Here is a 22,922-nt window from a genome sequence, read left to right as displayed (position 1 = left end):
AGTTGGATTGGTTGGATGGGCACTTCTGGCGTACCATACGGTCAAGCTGCTCCCACAACAGTTCAGTGGGGTTCAGATCTGGTGACTGCGCTGGCCACTCCATTACCGATAGAATACCAGCTGCCTGCTTCTGCTGTAAATAGTTCTTGCACAATTTGGAGGTGTGTTTAGGGTCATTGTCCTGTTGTATGATGATATTGGCTCCAATCAAGCGCTGTCCACTGGGTATTGCATGGCGTTGCAAAATTGAGTGATAGCCTTCCATATTCAGAATCCCTTTTACCCTGTACAAATCTCCCACCTTACCAGCACCAAAGCAACCCCAGACCATCACATTACCTCCACCATGCTTAACAGATGGCGTCAGGCATTCTTCCAGCATCTTTTCATTTGTTCTGCGTCTCACAAACGTTCTTTTTTGTGATCCAAACACCTCAAACTTGGATTCATCCGTCCACAACACTTTTTCCAGTCTTCCTCTGTCCAATGTCTGTGTTCTTTTGCCCATCTTAATCTTTTTCTTTTATTGGCCAGTCTCAGATATGGCTTTTTCTTTGCCACTCTGCCCTGAAGCCCAAAATCCCGCAGCCGCCTCTTCTCTGTAGATGTTGACACTGGTGTTTTGCGGGTACTATTTAATGAAGATGCACGTTGGGGACCTGTGAGGCGTCTGTTTCTCAAACTAGAGACTCTAATGTGCTTATCTTCTTGCTTAGTTGTGCAACGCGGCCTCCCACTTCTTTTTCTACTTTGGTTAGAGCCTGTTTGTGCTGTCCTCTGAAGGGAGTAGTACACACCGTTGTAGGAAATCTTCAATTTCTTAGCAATGTCTCGCCTGGAATAGCCTTCATTTCTAAGAACAAGAATAGACTGTCGAGTTTCAGATGAAAGTTCTCTTTTTCTGGCCATTTTGAGCATTTAATTGACCCCACAAATGTGATGCTCCAGAAACACAATCTGCTCAAAGGAAGGTCAGTTTTGTAGCTTCTGTAACAAGCTAGACTGTTTTCAGATGTGTTAACATGATTGCACAAGGGTTTTCTAATCATCAATTAGCCTTCTGAGCCAAAGAGCAAACACATTGTACCATTAGAACACTGGAGTGATAGTTGCTGGAAATGGGCCTCTATACACCTATGTAGATATTGCACCAAAAACCAGACATTTGCAGCTAAAATAGTAATGTACCACATTAGCAATGTATAGAGTGTATTTGTTTAAAGTTAGGACTAGTTTAAAGTTATCTTCATTGAAAAGTACCGTGCTTTTCCTTAAAAAATAAGGACATTTCAATGTGACCCGAAACTTTTGAAAGGTAGTGTATATACTCTATTAATTTCTTAACACATTTTTATCAGCCGTCAGCCATGCATTGCTATTACAGGTAGCGATACATAGCCAGTGGCCGGTGATCTTAGGTAAAGACCACAAGATAGATGATTGTTGTAATCGGATGATCATTGTCTTTATTACACAGATCGACAATCTGCCGAATTGCCCTGATTTGACAGGTTATCGCTCCTTGTATTAGGGCCCTAAGACTTACTGTCCTTACCTATACACCTTGATAGGGGATAATCAGCTGACTGCTGGATCCACTAACGATCACACAAATAGAGGTCCCTTTCACCATAAGTTAATGGAGAAGCTCCAATCATTTTTCTATGGGACATCTGAGCATTTTAGATGCTTTCTTGTGAATAACTTTAAATCATGGGATAACCCCTTTAGTGGCACATCACACAGTACAAAGTCCACTCCACGGTTGCAATAAAGTATCAGTCTTAATTTAGTTAAATATACTATTCAATAGTTAAGACAAATAAAGTATACAAATGTTTACTGGCCTATGGGTACAGTAAAAGTATGGGAAATTATACACAGTGATAATTTACCAACATACACTGTATATAGTGCCCAATCTCAGTGCAGATCTAGCCTTAACCTGATAGGATCAAGTAAGTTAGTTCCACACAAAGGGGGAGATTTATCAAAGGGTGTAAAATTTAGACTGGTGCAAACTGCCCACAGCAACCAATCACAGCTCAGCTTTAGGCAGTGCTGAAAGGAAAGCTGAGCTGTGATTGGTTGCTGTGGGCAGTTTTCACCAGTCTAAATTTTACACCCTTTGATAAATCTCCCCCAAAGAGTTGGTGATTATAGAAGAAAATTACTCAATAGAGAATGGTTTTAGATGGTTTACGTCTAATACCTGTACCCCTATGGGCGTGGGGTTCGAACATGCACCTGCACCCCTCTGTTCTCAGATGTACCTTCCATGAAAGCCAGAGGGAGAAAGTAGAGTGCCCAAGAGCAGAACAGGTGGGACCTTATTTGCTCTCCAATTACATTGACTTGTTTCATTGTAGACAGCAGGCCCAGTGGTTACATAGTTTGTGCATTAAAATTGTTCATGTGTCTGTCTCAGAATCTGTACAGTCACCTTAAATGTGCCATATTTATACATAGGTAAACACTGAAACACTGCCATCATTGTATGGGAAATGTTTAGACAAGTAAACTGTACAGCAATAACAAACTGAATGGTATGCCTTAAGATATTACTTCTCATGTCTCACTTTGTGGAATTAACCCATTTTACCATTCTATGGTCTTCAAAAATAAACCTTAGTCTGGCTTCGCATCATTGGGTCCTGTTTGTTGAATTCAGATTTTGCTAAAACACTGTGAACTGACATGAAACTAGCCGTAAGGTGGTCAATGAATGACCTAATATTTGTCTGCAGTAGGGCTTCACCAGCAAAACAGAAAAAGATTGGGTGTATAATCCAGTTTTCTCTATCCAAACCATGTACAATGACATGCTGATGCTTAATATAATGTTTTTGTAACACTTAGCAGCCATATACAGTAAGGTCACCACCTATAGAAAAGAGTAAGTATTTTTAGAAAGCTCCCTGAATGGGAATAGTTTCATCAGTTTAATGATCAATACGTCTGGGGAACTGCAAGCATCAACAGCAGGAATGCAATATGTGCTGGCAGTATGGCAACCCTGGCATGGTACATAATGTGATATACAGGACAGTGCTGCAAAAAGGTCAGAAAGCAAAACATCTGCTGCAAAGTGAACCAACAGCTGTAAAAAGTCTCACAGGATTTGATGAGACATGCTGTGCAATGTGGTGTATTTGGCTTCAAGTAAAATGTTCTAGGCTTGTGTCAGCAGAACAGATTAGTGTACATAGCATGTAACAGACCTGAACGACTCCAAGAGTATACAGACCAGTGCTTTATATAAAGGAAGAAATTAAGGCTTTTATGGAAGAAGAACAATTCATTACAGACATTACGCAAAGCATTACTGTATTGCCTGCAGCGACAGGTATCTTGCTTTTATTGCTATCTTACATTTTTTTTGTTAATCCATAGTATGATTATGGAAAGACAGTAAGATAAATAAATCAGTATATAACATATGCCATGTCTTTTCCTTAACAACTCTTCTTTTACGATAAATGTAAAGAAAATAATATGTGAAATATAATATCATCTGGGCCGAATGTGCGTCCTTCCCATACGGAAATATCTGCATCTGTGAAAGGGTTCTCGTTTAACAGCAGTACAGATGGAAATAACAGATACCATGCCAGCTTTTACCTAACATGAACTGTTCTTCCCCAGCCACGCTCCGTAATGCTCTCATTTAGATTGTTAGGACAAGCAACTGAGCTGTCTTGTAGTCCCCACAGCAATTTTGTGGTGTAATTACATTACCGCTGCACTGATTATAGAGAAACAGCTTTGCCATTCAATCGAATATGTAGGGAAAAAATTAGTTTAGCTCTATAGAGCTCATATTGGCTTAAATCGAGAAACAAAGTGGATCATTTTCTTTCTGCAGGTTAAGTAAAACAAATTGTCTGATAAACCAGTTCTGTGCTCTATGGATCAGGGACAAGAGCTTGGGTAAAATTCCAGAGTAAATGAAAATACACAGTACAATTAAACAGTATATACGCTGATACCATAAAAGTTCTTCTTTACACAGGTGACATACAGACCCTAGCATCGTATGAGACTGTTATTTCAGATAACAATTGTGTACGGATCATCTGTCACTAAGCTGTAACACTCCCTACTAATTTCACTACAAATTTTTAATCATTTGCATGCTCATATTTCTGGAATCTGTCCTTTGCTTACTGTAGTAAGTTGCTCTGATTTATTCCCATCTTAATTACTGTTCCTTATTACTTATTGACCTTTCCTCACCCAAAAAAACTCACCCTATCCAGTCTATCCTGAGTGCAGCAACCAGACGTATCTGTAGGTCTAGCAAAGGACTCTATCTTACATCAGTAACAGCACTGGAATTCAAATGCCGAATGATCAGACTGGAGCATTCTCCACTTACTGTACATAGAAATTCTACGTTCTCGTGAACAGGATCTTCATTCCTCATTTATGAATTCCTTTTTAGTTGTTAATGTAATTCCTGAGAAATGCAAAGTACTGCTAAACATTGTGTTGCTGTATTATCATCGATAAACCCTCAGCAATCACTTAAGTCCTTTAGTTAACAGTTGCCAAATCCTATAACAGCACGTTTCAATATCAGAAAATCTTTGGTTTTAAGAATAATAGTTTTATTGTATTTAAAATAGTTAGTACAATAATGTCATCATATCCTGACAGTTAGGGGTGAGGTGTATGCAATGGCAGACTTACAGCAATGCCACCAAAGCATTTTGGAATCTCAGCCTTTTGTAGTCATTTTCCATAGATCAGGTTCTTTGTAATGCAAATAGTGAAAAACGGGCTAAATCATTTTGATGGTGACATGTGTAACACAGGGCAGAATTGAAAATAAACTTAAAAATCAATGCGGTTTGTCTACATTTGAGCTTTTAATATTATAGAAGCACTGCCCAGGACACGGCACCTAATAAAACTGTGTTTTTAGTAATTGAATTCTATGTTTCTAATAACTTTTGCCAGGCAATTTTGAAATGTTTGAATTGCTTGACTTGTACATTGGCAATTTTACTGTATTTGCAGACACATTATAGACACATAGCACATGAATTATTTTTAGCATCGAAAAAGAAAAGGTTGTCATGGCCAAAACAATGATTACAGACTTGATCAGCGTCCAAGACAAATGGCGTACCCCAAGGCAGCCCCAAAGCTGTGATCACAACTGGCTTCAAAGCTTGCCAAACTGCCAGATGCCTTTGTTGGAAAGCTTTTTGCTGCATTTTAACACCTGAGTCCGAGCAAAAGTCTGACCGCCATTGCCACATGACAGCAGTCCATAGCTGGAGAATGCTGCGTCAGTAACTGATAAAGAATCTGTGCGTATTGTTGTTTTACAGTTGTAAAAATATATTCTAAGCCTTCCATAGTTCCTCAAACAGGGCACAAAGCAAAAACACACAAACCTCTTTCTGTTTCAAATATATCGATGCCTGATCCCAATGAAAATGTATTTGTTTTCATTTGGACTCATGTTTTATTGAAAAACCAGTTCAAATATTAAAGGAGTAGTAATAATAATATTTACCATCACATGATATATTTATACAGCCTAAAGATAAACTTAAAGGCAGCAGATCCATCTGTACAGACCTTTTTCTGACCAGGTTACCTGCGTCAGCACATTAGTGGCAAAAGGATCTAACTGTAATTCCTTTTACTTGGAGGTGTAGACGTCTTTGGGATACGTACTTCACTGCTCCCAACAAAAAGCCGTTACTGGCTGTAAATTGGAGAAAAGGGCTATCCAAATACAGACTGTAGGCACAAGGAAAGAGTCTCTTAGACTGCTCTTTGCCTGTTTCACAAACAAAATTTTCTTAAAATGCTTGTAGTGATTTTTGTGTGTTTCAATGACTCTATTGTGATGAAATTCTATGTAGCTCGTTATAGAGTCTTTGCTATTGTTTTGTCTTGTGTGACAGTTTCAATAGACACATTAGCAACTGCTGCAGGTCTGCCTGACAGCATGTATGGATACAACTTTCCCCTCTGTTGCTTTCAGGTTTAACTCCTCTGTTTGCCTCTTCAATCCCACTTCAATTCATTTGTTATATAACATATTTCATTAGACTTTCTATGCCTATGTTTGTCAATTCAAAGACATGAAAAGATTAGAGATTGTAAACTAGTTGTTTTTAGAAGACAGCTGTGTTCTTGTTAATGGGAATGCCGTGAAACAAAAAAGTTCTTTTTTTTTTCTTTTTTAAGTGTTAACTTATTTCATGCTTTCTTTAAATATCAATGCCTGATAGAAAAACGTATCAATGTCGGCTTCTCCAAACCTGTGTCAAGAATAAGATGTCAATGATAAACATATCTCAAACTCTCATGTGAATAAGGAAGTCTTTTGATTGCTTGCATTTAGGGACCTTGTGTAACATATCATTTGAAAATAAGGTATAGAAAGAGACCATATTTAAGGTATCTGTTAGTGGTGTCTATTTTGCCAGCTAAAAAAAAAAAGAACAGAAGTGTATGGCCCAATGGATCAATAGCTTTAATGATACTAACATTTACTCACGCTTTTGCTGTCTAACGTTTTTGGTTTTTTTTTTTTGGGGGGGGGAGACTCCTAGAAAACAGGTTACTAAACTTTTTTTTCCTGTTAAAAAATGTATTTGCAACAGTTCCTTTTTCCCACTGCTTTCAATGGGTGATGGAAACTTATGATCACCAATGTGCTTATGTTTGCATACTGGGTGGGTTCATACTACATTTTTGAAGTCAGTTTAATGTATATGTTTTATGAAGGGAAATGGATGCAAAAACGGATGCAGTTGTGTGCAATCCATTTTTCCAATGACTTCCATCATGAAAAACACTGATCAAAATGGATTCTTTTTAAGCGTACACAAAAATGTGGTCGACCTCGTTTTTGTGTGTTCTAATAGTAACCATTTAAGAACGGATACATTAAACGGACTGTAAAAATGCTGCCTTACTCTCCAACATTTACTTCTGGTTTTGGTCCTGTGCACTGAAATAAAGGTTAATGGTGATCTGTGCTATATTAGTAATTTGGTTGTTTCTTTACAGCCTAACAGCAGCGGGCAAGTTGTAGGAAAGGTGCCCGGCCACTTCACTCCTGTGTTGGCGCCATCACCTCATCACGGTGCTGTGAGACCTGTGACACTAACCATGACTGACACAAAGCCCATCACTACATCCACTGAAGGTGAGCTACGTTTAACTAACTTGATTCAGATACTAGTATTACAGTTTCCAGCATTATATTGAAGCTCAATAGAATCCACTTTGTGTTAGCGTCAGGGTTGAAAATCTTAATTGTCAGAATGATTACTCCAGTTTAGCAGGGTAAGCCGTGCTGTAGAATCAAAGATTTCTGCAATGTATATAAGGCTGACCAAATAATGCATTGGTAATAACAGTGCCAAGAGATTAGCTAATCTCTTCTAATTGAAGATTGCTTGGGGATATAAACTTGGTGAAAGGCATAATAAATGAAAGTATGACAAATGCCTGATTACATGGATTTAATATGATCCCCATATCATTACTTTTTAATAAGGACCTGTAATTGTGTGAGTGTGCGGAACAAAGTGATAACAGCACTCCCAGAATGTTTCTTCTAGAAATGTGTATTTGGGATAAAGTTTGCAAAAGACATGTGAATAATGAAGATACTGGGCTTTGTGACCATTCAGGCTTAGATGTCTATATATTCTTATTATTTCAAGCAAGGGTATTCAGTATGGAATGACTTCATCTCTGAGATTATCCAGAGTTCAGTTGAATTATTTGTTGTTTTTGCTTTTTCACTTGGCAACTAGAGTGTGATACTAATACACATTGTGCCATAGCCCAGGTCTTCTTTGCTGAGCAGACTATACAGTGTCTGGTGTAAAGAGGACACTTCCCCAAATCAACACTGTGGGGGACATTTATCAAGAGTGGCGTACTCATACACCAGTATTAGATAAAACGCCCAAGTAAAGCCAGATGGCCCTGCGTCGAGCACAGGCATTGCGCAAAAGTCTACACCAGTCTGCAGCTTGTTTATGCCTGTAAACCTTGATAAATTAGGTGCAGGAGGAGGCCACAATTGCTCCCTGCCTTGCCGTACCTCCTGTGCCCACCCATCAGGTGAGTATGGGTTATGGCTGGGGTACGTCAGGGAGATGACAAGATTTTGCTCCTTCCCTGTGGCATACACCAGGGGTGCATATTTCCCGTGTCTGTAGGCATCAGTTCATCAAGGAATGCAGGTATATTTTAGCAATGAAGCCTACAGCATTGTGAAAACAGTGTGTAACTCAGGGCCTTTGTACAAATTGCAATGTGTGTAAAGTTAATCCATTTTATGTTGGTTTTGTCTGTTTATAAACTGTGGAATACAAAGGTAAGCACTTTCTTTAGGATATTAGGGGAATTTATTATGTCTGTGTGACAGTTTTTCAGCATAAAAAGTCACAAATTTTTGCACAAGCTTCAGTTTGCACCACACACTACATTTTTGTAGGGATCGGGAGTGGGCATGTTCTTCCCAGCTCAACGGATTCATGTCAGAAAGCTGGTATAAATAGCTGGTATAAATTGTAGCTGAAATCACATGTAACATATTGGCAGATTTACGACTATTAACAATATATTGATTTGAAAAAAGCTATATGATTTATAGTTATGAGGCAACAACATAAAAAAACACTGTAGGAATAGGTTTTCTTAAATTAAAAAATGTTACTTTACGAAATACAATACTATTTTGTAGCACCTGGATCTGGAAAACATATATATGGACTGTGAAAAGCCTTTTGAGTTTGTTAGATTAATTCGATAAAAAAACAGCGGCATAGATGACATAACTAAAATGTAAGACTATAAACTTATGGGGAGATTTATCAAACATGGTGTAAAGTGAAACTGGCTCAGTAGCCCCTAGCAACAAATCAGATTCCACCTTTTATTCCTCACAGACTCTTTAGAAAATGAAAGGTGGAATCTGATTGGTTGCTAGGGGCAACTAAGCCAGTTTTACTTTACACCATGTTTGATAAATTTCCCCCCATGTATTTATTAACAGCCTAAGGCTATGTTCACATTGTGTAAAAACAACGGCCGTATTTCATAAGCAAACAACGGCAGTTATTTGTGAAATAACAGCCGTTGTTATGAAATAAGGCCATTGTTTTTACATAGTGTGAACTTATCCTAAATATGTATCCCCCAATCCCCCCAAGGCATAGAAGTAAGCTGGGAACATGCACGGGCATCTCACCATTTATTGTAGACCTGGATGCAGAGGCTGGCAGCAGCCATCCAACCAGAAAGGGAGTTTGGAGAGACTTGCTGCAATGCGGGTTTATCTTTTATGGCAGTAGGGGAAAATCTGTAGGGCAAGCTCGAGAGGTTGAACTTAAAGATCCAGTGTATCCAACAGCAGCACTCCATCATAGTGTTTATTGGTCCAACATGTAAAAACAGCAACATTTTAACCCTTCTATAGGGTCATTTATCAAAGAGAGCCTTGTTCTGGTGGGGATTTATCAGAGATTTATAGCACATGTTGTGGATCTGCCATAAATGTCTTAGATGAGATTATTGTATCCCTTAAAGGGGTTTTCCAGAGAAAATCCATTGATGGCAACTCCAAAGGATCAGCAGATTGCTGGACCCTATTTACTTAAAGGGGTTATCCAGTGCTACAAAAACATGGCCACTTTTTTCCAGAGACAGCCCCGCTCTTGTCTCCAGCTTGGGTGGGGTTTTTCTACTCAGTTCCATTGAAGTGAATGGAGCTTAAAGTGACACTTCACCCCCTTTGTGCATTCTGACATCTCTACACAGGTGTAAAGGGTAAATTTAGCGTTTTTCATACCTTATTTCATATCATACGTCATGGTGTTTGTTCAAGTAAAAAGTGTCCTTTTATCAACTGCAGATTGTATTAAGTGGGCGTGGCCTCGCGGCATTAGCGGCACTTAGCCCCGCCGTTGGCCCCGCCCCCTTGACTGCCATTGGTTGGCCGATGTAAAGGGGGTGGGGTCCAGACCTTTCAGCCAGCCTGTTCCAATGGCTGGTCAGGGGACGGGGTCAACTGTGGCATTGTGGGCGGGGCTAAGTGGCGCTAATGCCGCGAGGCCCCGCGCACTTGACACAGTCTGCAGTTGATAAAAGATGACTTTTTACTTTAACAAGCACCATGACGTATGATATAAAATAAGGTATGAAAACTGCTAAATTTACCCTTTACACCTGTGTAGAAATGTCAGAATGCAAAAAGGGGGTGACAGTGTCACTTTAATTGCAAACCGCACCTGAACTGGAGACAAGAGTCGTGTTGTCTCTGAAAGAAAGTGACCATGTTTTTGTAGCACTGGATAACCCCTTTAAGCGGAAGTTGTGCTGCAGTACCCTTGTGCCACCACTACTCAATGTATAGAGCTAGACTCTCCAGCTATGTATTCTGTGTTTTCTTCTGGCACCACAGCTGTGCATAACAGCTGATCAGCAGGGGCTCCAGGTGTGGATAGACAATTAATAGGTTTTGCCTGGAAAACCCCTTTAATGAGCCCCCTAGAAAATGTATAGAAAGTACATAACACATAATCAAAAGCACAGAATACCAGTAAATATTACAAGTACATCCGTGTATCTTTAACAACTACCAAAATACTCACAACTTACAGACCACACACCTGGTATCATATATTCAGTACAAAATCATTAAACCCATTAATATTTGTTATCAGGTAATGTTACATTGTATTCCTGTCACCTATACTGTTGCTTTCTTTGAGTACCTGGTGATAGTTGCCAGTTAGATCCTGACATAAGGCTTAGGCTTACTTATAAAAAATCATAAACTGTAAGAGTTTGGAAAGTTGAGGCACTCACCACCGAGTCTTCATAAAATCCCTCGGGCCGAGAGGAAGCGTGATGATTAGACACGCGAAACACGCTGTCGCCCATTCATTCGTCTGTATCTATGTACCTGCACTTATGTAAATAAAGCTATTTATTTTATGAAGACGCGGTGGTGAGTGCCTCAACTTTCCAAACTCTTACAGTTTATGATTCCTCTACAATCTATTTGTTGATTGAGCACCACCTGCGGACATTAAGGATCGAAGGGATTGCTCACATGGTGCGGTTTTCCCCATGGTGGTAGTGCCGAGACTATCCTTACTGCTTTGTTACTTATAAAAAATGTTTTACTATGCACTGACTGCATGGAAATTTTCATTCCAGGGAACCATATTTATCAAATAAATGATTTGTTTGCGAATTTTGTGTTAATGAACAAAGAAAGTAAAGTACAAACAGCTGACTCCATTATAATTCTGCTATCAGAAAAAGATGTGCCAAAGATGAGCTTCTTTACGTCAAAGTACCTTGGATGAATTAAATGGATTAGTAAATTCCCCTCACAGTTTCCACTAGGATTTGCAAAGTCTATATGTGATTCTTTTAACCATTGAATGATCATAAATGTTAGATTGCAGTTTGTTTCAGGGACTCAATAAGTCATACTTGTGTAGATCTGTCACTGTTACCTAATTCATAGTTGCTGAATAGGAGAATAGGAACACCCAGCTAGTCTTTGAGTATTGTGACTCTGATCTTGGCTCTGTATCCCTTCTCTCTTTTTTCCAGCCTACACAGCCTCTGGCACATCACAAGCCAACCGATATGTGGGACTAAGCCCTAGAGATCCAGCCTTCCTACACCAGCAACAGGTGGGCTACTTTCACATCAGGTGTAATGATTTTGAGATGCTTGGGGATAGTGTCATGAAAGCATGCATGCTACCACTCATAATAGCTTGGATTAAAACAAAATCCTGCTGTTCTCTGATCATGACCGGGCACGTCAAATATCAACACATTTAATTGAAAGTGTCTGTGTCACTAAAAAGTGTCCCTTAAGACACATAGCAAGCGTACATTATGGGATGTAGTGATCTTAGTCTTAGTCTTTTAATATTTTTATTTTTCCCAGTTGCATATTTCATTTGTTTTATAATACAATACTTACTCAGAGAGGTTTCTGAGGTGCCCTACATTCCAAACTAGGATACATCTTTATATGTTAGAATACAATTAGATATAACATGTACAATGTAGGCAGGTTGCATTCCAGACCAGGCACTCTTCCTCTTGACATAATGGAGATATCACTCACTGCTTCAACCTGCTGATTTTTAAAAAAGTAAATTATATGCCTGTTTTAGTTGCCATAATGCAAGAGGTAGCATCTACACGTTTTTTTGTTTTAATATATTTCTTATATATTATTAGCCTTCCCTTTCAACTGACATTACTAGTTGTAACTACATAAAAGAAATCTATATTTGCTATAATGCAACATATGCATAGGTTTGGGGTTGTTTAAACATATAAACAAATAGCAAAGTACTCATTGGGCTCCTGATAGAAATCTCTTCCACAGTCTAAGGAAAAGCTTTCTCTCTACATTTAGTATAAGGGATGTGTCAGAAGATGATCTATTGTTTCAATCAAGCTTTTTGCTAAACATATTTTTAAGAACGTTTAGTGTTTTTTTATTTGTTATCTTACTATTTATCATATACAATAATACTAAAATCATGAAATTTTCACTCTGGCCACAAAGCCTAATAATAATAATAATAATCAGACATTCCCTATACTGTAGAGAACCTGTAAAGGTTTTAATGAAAGGTGACACCTATGTATAGATAGGATAAGATTAATCCATTCATAAGTGATGCTGAGAGCCTAGATTTCCTCTCCCTGCAAAATGGCCTTTTCACAGAGCATGCTTAGAAACCTCTCCCATAGAAGTCAATAGGAACCCCTTCAGTCTATTGTGCCTATATCCACAAAGGTTTATTCCAACTTCAACTTTAAAATGTCTAATAACTAATCCTATCTAATAAATACACACATGTGGAAAACAGGGTCCCCTGACTTACCTAATAAAGTGGCTGCTCACAAGAGGCCATCTCTTCATTCACCCTCCACATGAATGTGGTGGCCAGCAGATGCCTCACCAATTAGGTCAGGACTTCACATAAATGCAGGTTCCAGAAGTAGGAGACTCATTTATCAGCAAGCAAAACCAGAAATGTAAAATTTTTCTGTTTTTGTTTTTTATTCCACCTGGAGAGCATTTTTAGGTAATCGTTTGATTGCTTATACAGCTCAATGCACTGCTATTGATTTGTAAAATCAGCACTCTACTAGTAGATTCTGCCTTATCATGGTGGGATGGTACACACTATTTTATTAAATGTTTTACTAAGAACATCTATTTTTCTATAGCAGTATTGCCATTTAAAAATATATCTATTACGCATGCTGTATATGTCAGCATTTGCAGAGTGCTCTTGTACATTTTTTGTGTTTGCATCTGTATTTTAGCCATGGCACCTGCATAGTTATAATAGTTCTGGTAGATGTACTGGCCAATTTTTCTGCATTTATCTATTAGTAGAGTTAACTTGGGAGAAAAAGGGGCCTTTAGAAGGTCACCAGCTGCAATGTTTACTGATTGGCGTAGAATTGCATTATGGGAGGTGCCGATCGGAGGTCTGACAGAATGGGCACCTCTCAGACAACCACCTAAGTGCCACGATCGCCTTTGACCACAACACTTAGAGGGTGAAATGAACACCATCATTATTAGAAACTTAGAAAGCAGCAGACGCCCACTGTATATAAAGTAGGCTCAGCTCCCGAGCCCCCTACATACAACCCTTCCTCTACCTAGCCTTTTAATTAAATTTGTCCACTTTAAACTAGTAAACTAGTAAAATTGCTAAGTGTACAGTGTAAGTGTACTCACTGCACTTACTGACAGTTGCATCCTCTATCCCACATAGAGCTAAAATCACACTCCCCTCCTCCAGGCTGTGCTGCCCTGCTCTGTGGTGAGTCTGTCCATAAGATGGCTGACATTGAGGAGCATGTGACCATACCCGGCCCTCTGTGTCTACCACTGAGGCTGTATATGCTTATGGAGGGCACAGAGGGCGGGGCATGGTCACATGCTCCTCGATGCTGACCATCTTCTGGACAGAATCATCATAGACCAGGACAGCACAGCCTGAAGGAGGGGAGTCTGAACCAAAAAGTGACAAACAAGGCACTTTATAGGGGACTATCACACAGTCAAGTAAAAATATCAGAACCTGTTCTCTATTCTTTCAGGGATATGCAAAGCAGGTGAAGTTTAGGCTTAATAATTCTTGGATAATATCCATATAATCTGGGATGTTAACATCTAGCCAATTTTTAAAGTTTGTACTAAGACAAAGAGAAATGAATAGACGATCTACATTTCATCCTAATTTATTGAACTGATCTATTTGTATACCCTTACTGCTAATACTTTTAACCATATGGCCAGAATTGGGATATTAAAGGGGTTGTCCGGCGCATAAAAATTATTCACAGAATAACACACATTACAAAGTTATACAACTTTGTAATGTATGTTATGTCTGTGAATGGCCCCCTTCCCTGTGTCACGTCATCAGCTGCTCAGCTGCGATTGGCTGAGCACAGTTATGCTCAGCCAATCGCGGGTGAGCTTCGGATGACGCTGTAGAGGGCGGCCGGCACTCGGGAAGATCCGCCGGCCGCCCGAAGAAGACGTCACTGCTGAGGATCGGAGACCGTGGTTGGCACGTGACATGTGAGTATAGCGCACCACACTTCCGGGTACACGGGTGGGGGTGGTGGGACACGGGGAAGGGGGCCATTCACAGACATAACATACATTACAAAGTTGTATAACTTTGTAATGTGTGTTATTCTGTGAATAATTTTTTTGCGCCGGACAACCCCTTTAAGTGCAGTTTTTGCAGTTAACACCTTGCTTTTTATGGCAGTTCTAGTGTGTGAAATGTATTATTTATTTATTCTATTTTGATTTGATACCTCTAGCATACTCTGTTGTGCTTTACAAAGATTGTCAGGTGGTATTTAGGTTTTTGCAGGCCCCATATAAAACAAACATTTACACTTGTAACAAATGTTACAGTTGGGTGAACTTCAGTACACAAAGAAATCCTTTGCCAAATGCCAAATGCCAAATGCTTAAAGTGATACTGTCACCCTCTCACTTCATTTCATTGATAGGCACTGTCACTTAGGTGGGGCTTCACGACAGTTAGGCTCAATCTCCCTGCTGTGGATAGGGGGCCCAACTGTCATGAAGCCCCGCCTAGGTGACACTGCTCACCAATCAAATTAAGCGATTTCAAAGCAGAAAGAAGACACAGACAAGTTTTATATAGGTATATATCGAATGTGCATCATCTAAGTTTACTGATGGTGAGGAGAACTGCACATAGAGAAAGAGGGGTGACAGTTATGGGGGATCATGGAGCAGAACAGGTAAGAACTTTTCTGCTCCCTAAATAGCCGCTTTAACTTTATAAAGTCTGCACTGCCATTAAACATATATATTGTGCCAAAAAAGCAATGGGAAAGTGGAGATTATCTGAGCAGATAGGCAGTCCATTAGTTCTGAAGTTCACAGCAGTTGGGGAATCTAAATGCCCCAGACCCACACAGATTAATTTATTGTGGCGGCTTAGGATACAACATTATCCAACACAGTGGGTTATGTAATGTTTGTGAAGGTGTAAATTATTTTGAGTGGTCAAGAGATTCCAAGAAGATAAACCCTCTAATTAAAATGAATGTACATCCCAAAGTATAATGGTCCATTTTGTAACAGACAAAAGTTCTAATGTAGACATGCAAAATGTAGGTTGGTTTTAGGATAGACCCATAGGCTATGTTCACACTAATTTATACATAAGAGATAAGGCGGACGCCTTTCTTCTCAAAATGACCTCAGGTATTGTCACATTTTAATTGACATCAATGGAATGCATTAAAGTCAATGGAATGATGGACGCCAATACACACAGTGTTTTAAATAAAGGACATTGTTTGCAAGGACATTAAAATAACGCTCATGACAATTATTTGTGCATAGTTTTTTTGAAAACAACAGGCATTATTTTTAGTTGTTCACACCAACAGTACGAACAGCCGTCATTGTAATGACAGGCGCCCAAAACGCAAAATGACTGATGTCATTTAGTACTCAAAATGACTGGCGTCATTTTGAGAAGAAAAAAAGACAAACAGAAAAAACGTCATGTAAACATAGTTATACATAGCAAATTTTGTTGCAGACATTCTTGCAACTGAATAATCAGTTCTGTTCATCTAATTGGGCTTGTTTGGCTGCAAGCACATGGATAAAGGCAAGTTTCTGCAACAAAGTCTGCAACATATGAATCCACCTTGATCATGAAGAACTTGCTGACAATGCCACATTTACCTGGGTTTATTGAGTAGCTAACTAAAACTTATGTCTGCTAATCTGACATGATTTAACTGTGTGAACTATGATTTTCATAGTTCTACAGCTTGTTAACATAACACTAAATGTTTATGATTTGGTTATAACTTATTATAATCTCTTCTAGATCTAATCACAGAATTTTACCATTACACTAAGATAATCCTTAGTATTGCTAAACGTTGGTTTAGACTGAGATGTAGAGAAATAGCCAGCCATGACCTTCGAGAAGTCAGATTTTTTTTACAGGATCAATACAGCTATTGGGACTCAGCATAAATCTTGCTGCACTAATATCAATTGCACTTAAGGCGATCATTATTTAACAGAGGATTTTTTCAGCACTCTATGCTAAAAGTATCTTCAATAAAGCATTGCAACAGCAATGGTATGTCTTGGATTGAACAAGCACATTATCATCTACATCCACCAACAACACTGCAATCACACTTCTGATTAACATAGTTAATAAGTATCACTATATACACATATGAAGATGTTGAACACACATACACAAATGAATTATATTGTATGTCCAAAACATTAGATTTCTATGAGTCAGCTATTAGAGTTTCCTATTAAAAGTAGTTCACAGTAATTTTTGGGCAGATTACCCTGATGATGGGTCATGAAGCCATCCCAATGCCATAGCATACAATTATATAGTCGTTTGTTTAAATCACAAAAATTATTAGGTAATGTAAAGTTACAAAGAACTGTAAAAGAGTCATCGCCCATGTATTTATTAACACTACCTCATTAGTTTCATCCAGTTTGTCTGTTTCTAGAGAGAATACAGAACATTTAGGTTAGTATGAAAAAATACACCCATGAAAATAAATGAGTTTACCTCTCATGAGTTTCAATTCCCTAAAACTCTAGGCTCTCCATGCTGAACTAAATATACATTATTTTACTCCAGGATTTTTTTTCTTGCCAAAAAAAGGGGACTAGAAGGAGAGCAAACAAAACCTGCTTTAATTACTTTGTCAGTGTAAAGCTTGCCCTGTGCGGCACAACTAAAGTGAGATTGATTTACTGTGTCCTCGTTCTGCTTTCCAAAGATTTAAGAGATTCCTCTCTGATGGTGGCAGGTTCTAAATGCATTTCATTTAAAACATCCCATGATGAATGAAAGCGAGAACCAAGAGGTACACGAAATGCACACAATCAATCATTTTATATTAGCTTAGAGAAATTCTAAATTAAGCAGAGGATGATTTTAGCAGTGGTAAAGCCTTTTAGACAACCCCTCAACCCCTTTTAATACACATTGACCCTTCTGAAAGAAGTACTGTCACAGGTACATTCTAAACGTTATGTCAGATGGGAGGGTTGGAGAGTATTAAAGAGATTTATGCCCCTGGGAAATGAGAAGTATTGTCAAGCATATTCAACCAACCTTTTTTATTAGGAAAGAATAAAAATTAAATGACCAAAACATAAATTAAATGACCAAAATGCTAGAGCTACTAAATAGAGTAGGACAATACTAGCATTACAGTTAGAATTGCATACATTCTGACTACAATGTGATGTCAGTAGGAAATATTGTAACATAGAAAATGTACAATTATGAAGTACAGACCCTCTTGCAGAGCCCAGTAGGGGACAGAGGAGTGGCATGAATGACAAATATATAATATATATATATATATATACACGATATATAATGTGTAATTTCTTATGAACCAGAATAAAAAATTTTGCCTATAGCCTCCCCATGGCATAACACAATAAACCAGCCATACTTACTCCCTCTTGCTCCCCTTGCTGCTCCCACTCTGCAATCCTTTGGTCCTGGCTTTGCTGACATCAGCAGAAACTAGCAAAACTAGACCACAGCTGGTATCAGGAACACAGCCGTCCTAAGCTATTTAATGGTAGTAAAATCTAGTTTTTGTGGGTTGGCTACAAGTATAATAACACTGAATAAATAATAAATATATTTTGCCTACAAGCCAAATTTTTTTTAGTTTAGGGTAGAGATGAGCAAACCTCGAGCATGCTCGAGTCCATCCGAACCCGATCGTTCGGCATTTGATTAGTGGTGGCTGCTGAAGTTGGATAAAGCTCTAAGGTTGTCTGGAAAACATGGATACAGCCAATGACTATATCCATGATTTCCACATAGCCTTAGGGCTTTATCCAACTTCAGCAGCCACCGCTAATCAAATGCTTGAAATTATTTGGCCTATGACTTTAAAGTGTCACTGTCGTTATAACTTTCAAAATCTAAATCAACAGTAAATGTGAAATAAAGCAAGTTTGCAATATACATTCATGATTTTTGTTGTTGTTATCATGCTGTAAAACAAAACTATACTTACCAGAAATCCAGGTCCAGTTTTATGGGAAGTGCAACTTCAGTACCTGTTGGTTATCTCTACTGACCTCCCAATACATATGACTATGTGGCATAAGTATACCCATATTAGGTTAAAATGTGACACCCACATATAGATTCTTCTGACCTGCTGATAGTCTCCCTTTAAGGCTTAGTGTTCGATCAGTAGAGGCCATTTGCTGTGAACTCTGCCAGTCAATAGAATTAAGTAGCCCCTCAACTTTCATGGTTCCAGTTGGCCTTGGTCAGCCATTTAGCAGTTCCCTTACATTGTTGGGATTAAAATTTAAGGCAAAATTTGCCTTTCATTTGCCTGGGACAAAGGTTTAGTTTATTTTCCAAACTATTATCTTAATACCCTGTTTCGCTGTCCTTGCTGGCAGTCAGCACCTGAGGCACATGCAACACTTGCCCTTTTCTTAACAGCATTCCTGCCCAAAGAATATGGAGATTGTGCACTATGTAATTTATACCTGTGGTACCTGTATGTTAGAGATCCTTCATTAAGTCTCCTAAATTCCTGCAGATGCTTTTATACCAGCTTAGGCTATGTTCACACAGTATATTTCAGTCAGTATTGTGGTCCTCATATTGCAACCAAAACCAGGAGTGGATTGAAAACACAGAAAGGCTCTGTTCACACAATGCTAAAATTGAGTGGATGGCTGCCATATAATGGCAAATATTTGCTGTTGTATTGAAATAATGGCAGTTATTTACCATTATATTTTTGCCAGCCACTCAATTTCAACATTGTGTGAACATAGCCTTCTATCCACTCCTGGTTGAGGTATGCACGTCTTTTGCGTTGTGTTTTAAACAAATAAAACGCTGTTAAAGAAAGCAGGTTTGCATAAATAGTTTTGTTTTTTAAAACCACCATAAGACATTTTGGACTGTTGTTTTTTCCTGTCACGATCAGTGAACTACTGGTAAGAGAAACAGAGTTTCCATTTGTAATCATCCATTAGTCTCCTTTATACTCCCTAATAACTAGCTATCCAGATGTCCTTTCTACTAACCAGCAAACCTAAACTATTCCGTCTGCTGATTAGCAACATAAAAAATAGCCCACAGGTGACAATACAGGATCTCTGTTCTTGTTGTGGAGATGTTGTTATATTAAATGCAAGACATGGTAGTGCATATTCATATGTACCATCAGTACTTACAGACCATGTGATGGACTGTCAATTTCTGGTTCTTATTATGTATTTTTTTTACTGGCTTAGCTGTGAAGAGACAGGGGAAGTTTCCATAAAGTAAAAAAAAACCCAAAAAACAGACTTATGAAGTGCATAGTAAACCTATATTTTTTTTTCATGATGAACGCTCAATAGACTGATCACCAAAGTTAAATTTTCTATCTGTTTAAAAGGGAAGCTGAATGTTGCAGACTAAAGCCCAAGTGGGCCCTGCAAAAAAAGCCCCCAACAAACTCAGGAAACAACCCATCAACACTGTGAATACTCTTATTGTGTCTCTTATCATTAATGACAGCTTGACGTAAAACCATGACACATCACTACCAGAGTGGTATGAAAATGGATAAGAGGTCACCGTACACGTATGTAAGATGGAGAGGAAACACATTTAAAGGAAGTCAGAGTCCTCATGACATTATGCAAATGCTTCTTTTGAAGAGATTAGCTGACTACTGAAATAACAAACCTTACTATCACTTACATTATGTATCCTTTTGTTCTAAATAATAGTTTAGACAAATAGAATTTATTTTATAATTAAAGCAAGACTTTCCTTACCTTTCTAATGATACATGATATTGTTCTATTATATTTCAGTCAATATATGTAGACTTGAAGTACAAATGGAGATTGGCAGGCACATGATATTCTTTGTTCTACTCATGGTGATGCTATGAAGAATTTGGCACAGTCATATATGCCATGTGTTCAAGGTCCATGTAACAGTGGATGAATGTGTCTAAAGACCAGCAGAATTTGACTGCTAGCCAAAACATTAATGTTGTTGTGACAAATGCTACACCAAGTTTAAGTCTGTAGTCCTGGATTTTTACATTTCACGCAATATAACAGACATACACAGATATACACATACATCAGCCATAACATTTAGACTAGCTGCTTAATATTGTGTAGGTTCTAGAGATGAGCATGCTCGAGTCCACCCGAACCCGATCGTTCGATATTTGATTAGCGGTGACTGCTGAAGTTGGATAAAAGGTTGGATAAGGTTGTCTGGAAAACATGGATACAGCCAATGACTATATCCATGTTTTCCACATAGCCTTAGGGCTTTATCCAACTTCAGCAGCCACCGCTAATCAAATGCCGAACGATCGGGTTCGGATGGACTCGAGCATGCTCGAGGGTCGCTCATCTCTAGTAGGTTCCCATAATGCCAACAAAAGAGCTCTGACCTGTTGAGACTTAGAATTCACTATGACATTAGCAACAGCTTCTTTAAAGGGTTTTCACAGGATATCTCATCAGTCACTGATCGACAGGGTGCCGACAGCCCACACCCACACTGATCAGTCTTTCGGCACCCACAGTACACAGTGAATGGTGTTGGAAGTAGTTCCCTCCTTTTACTGTCTAGCAATTTCTACCTGTAATTGCAGCTCAGTTCCTGTTTACTTGTACAGGGCTTGAGCTACAATTACAGGTCCCCACCACCGGGTGTCTCATGTTATTTTTTCATAAACCCTTTTAAGTCCTGTAAGTTAAATTTTGTGTAGTTTATATTAAAAATGTTACACTATTATGTTGTCCTCAACTTTTTAATAATATGATGCAGCTCCTGGCTCCTGGAACAGTTGGCTTCATCTGGCTCTGTAGGTCATCTCAGGGTAGTCAGAACTTGTAAGCATCCTACCATGAAAGAAGTGCTCTGGCTAAATATGCTCCACTGCAGAATGTCCAAACATATTATGATACAGATGTGAGCTGGAATCTCTGGATCTATCTGAAGTCAAAAGATAATTTTCTAGAAGACCTTAAATAGTGCGGCATTCTGAGTATCCCTTATTTAACCCTTTTGCTGGAAGGAATTTTCTGAACACTTTGTAGATCTGGTAGCTGGGATAATTTTCCACACATTTGACACAGGAAATTATGATTTAACTTGCAAAATAAAAAAGTCATACTAAACACCTGTACCATATATATTCCAAAAACTATATACCTGACACATTAGTAAAATGCAGCCTATCACTTTATATACAGTTTATTTTTATTAGAAAATGTATACAAATTGTTATTTGCGTCTAGAAGTGTGACCCAAGCAGGAAGTTGTAGACATCACACCTCGTAAACATAAATGTTCAACATGTGCACAGTTAATACATACATGTATTGTATGTCTATGTCTACATAGATATCTTCAAATCACCACAATTGAAGAAATCTAAATCTAGATTTAAGAATATAGCAACCTACAAAATACAGAGGTTATATACAGCAAAGAGGAATTGCACCACTTAACCCCCATATATTTCCTTAAAGCTTACAACCTGTTAAGTGCAGCTATTGACATCTATAACAAGGATTTGCAGCAGTGAATAATTTAATGGGAAATAATTGCTGTTTTTTTAGAACAACAGCCGTTGATTTGAAATTACAGCGGTTATTACAGCATCCTCTTAATTACAACAGTGTGGGAACATAGCCTTTCTGTGTTTTCAATCCACTCCTGATTTTGGTTGCAAAATACTGAGCAAAAATACTGTGTAGGAACATAGCCTTAACCTGCTTTATCTCAGGCTGTTTTATGGGTGGAACCACAGTCTCAGTCTTGTTTTAAAGCTAAGAAGCAACTCTAACTGCTATTGAGTCTGGGCTAAATTAATAGCACAGATATATCTTACACATCCTTTTTTTGTGCTAAGTTAAAATGTATCACAAGTGTTGTTTTATTCAGAAATGCCTGATTTGCAGCATGACAGTCATTTCTTTAACCCCCTCCCACCACTGCACAGCAAATAAACGTTGCTGCAGCTTATGCCCGATGCTGCAGCAACATTAACCCATAGCTGCACCAGGACGTTATTTAACGTCCTCGTGCCGCTATGGGAGTTCAGAGGGGGGTCGCGCGGCGACCACCCTCTGAACTGCCGCGATCCCGGGTGCCGCGTGTAGCCCGGGCTCGCGGCTATTAGCGGGCACGGTCCGATCGCCGTGCCCGCTAATTAAGTACTTAGAAGCAGCTGTCAAAGTTGACAGCTGCTTCTAAATACTTGCGGTTATACATGCCTGGTGGTCTAGTG

General features: G+C 38.7%; 1 protein-coding gene across 5 annotated transcripts in view; it reads left to right on the top strand.

Moving 5' to 3' along the window:
• The window catches only part of NFIB (nuclear factor I B), a 166,859-nt gene that overhangs the window by 126,529 nt on the left and 17,408 nt on the right, over window positions 1–22,922 (top strand). For all 5 annotated transcript variants that reach the window (XM_069961970.1, XM_069961969.1, XM_069961973.1 and 2 more), the window contains 2 exons: window positions 7,039–7,177; window positions 11,617–11,699. In XM_069961970.1, coding sequence (XP_069818071.1) covers window positions 7,039–7,177; window positions 11,617–11,699 — 222 coding nt within the window. The remainder of the gene's footprint in view (window positions 1–7,038; window positions 7,178–11,616; window positions 11,700–22,922) is intronic.

The sequence above is a fragment of the Dendropsophus ebraccatus genome, chromosome 3 (assembly GCF_027789765.1).
Source record: "Dendropsophus ebraccatus isolate aDenEbr1 chromosome 3, aDenEbr1.pat, whole genome shotgun sequence".
In the NCBI taxonomy this organism is placed as follows: Eukaryota; Metazoa; Chordata; class Amphibia; order Anura; family Hylidae; genus Dendropsophus; species Dendropsophus ebraccatus.
This window is presented reverse-complemented; position numbering and strand designations above follow the sequence as displayed.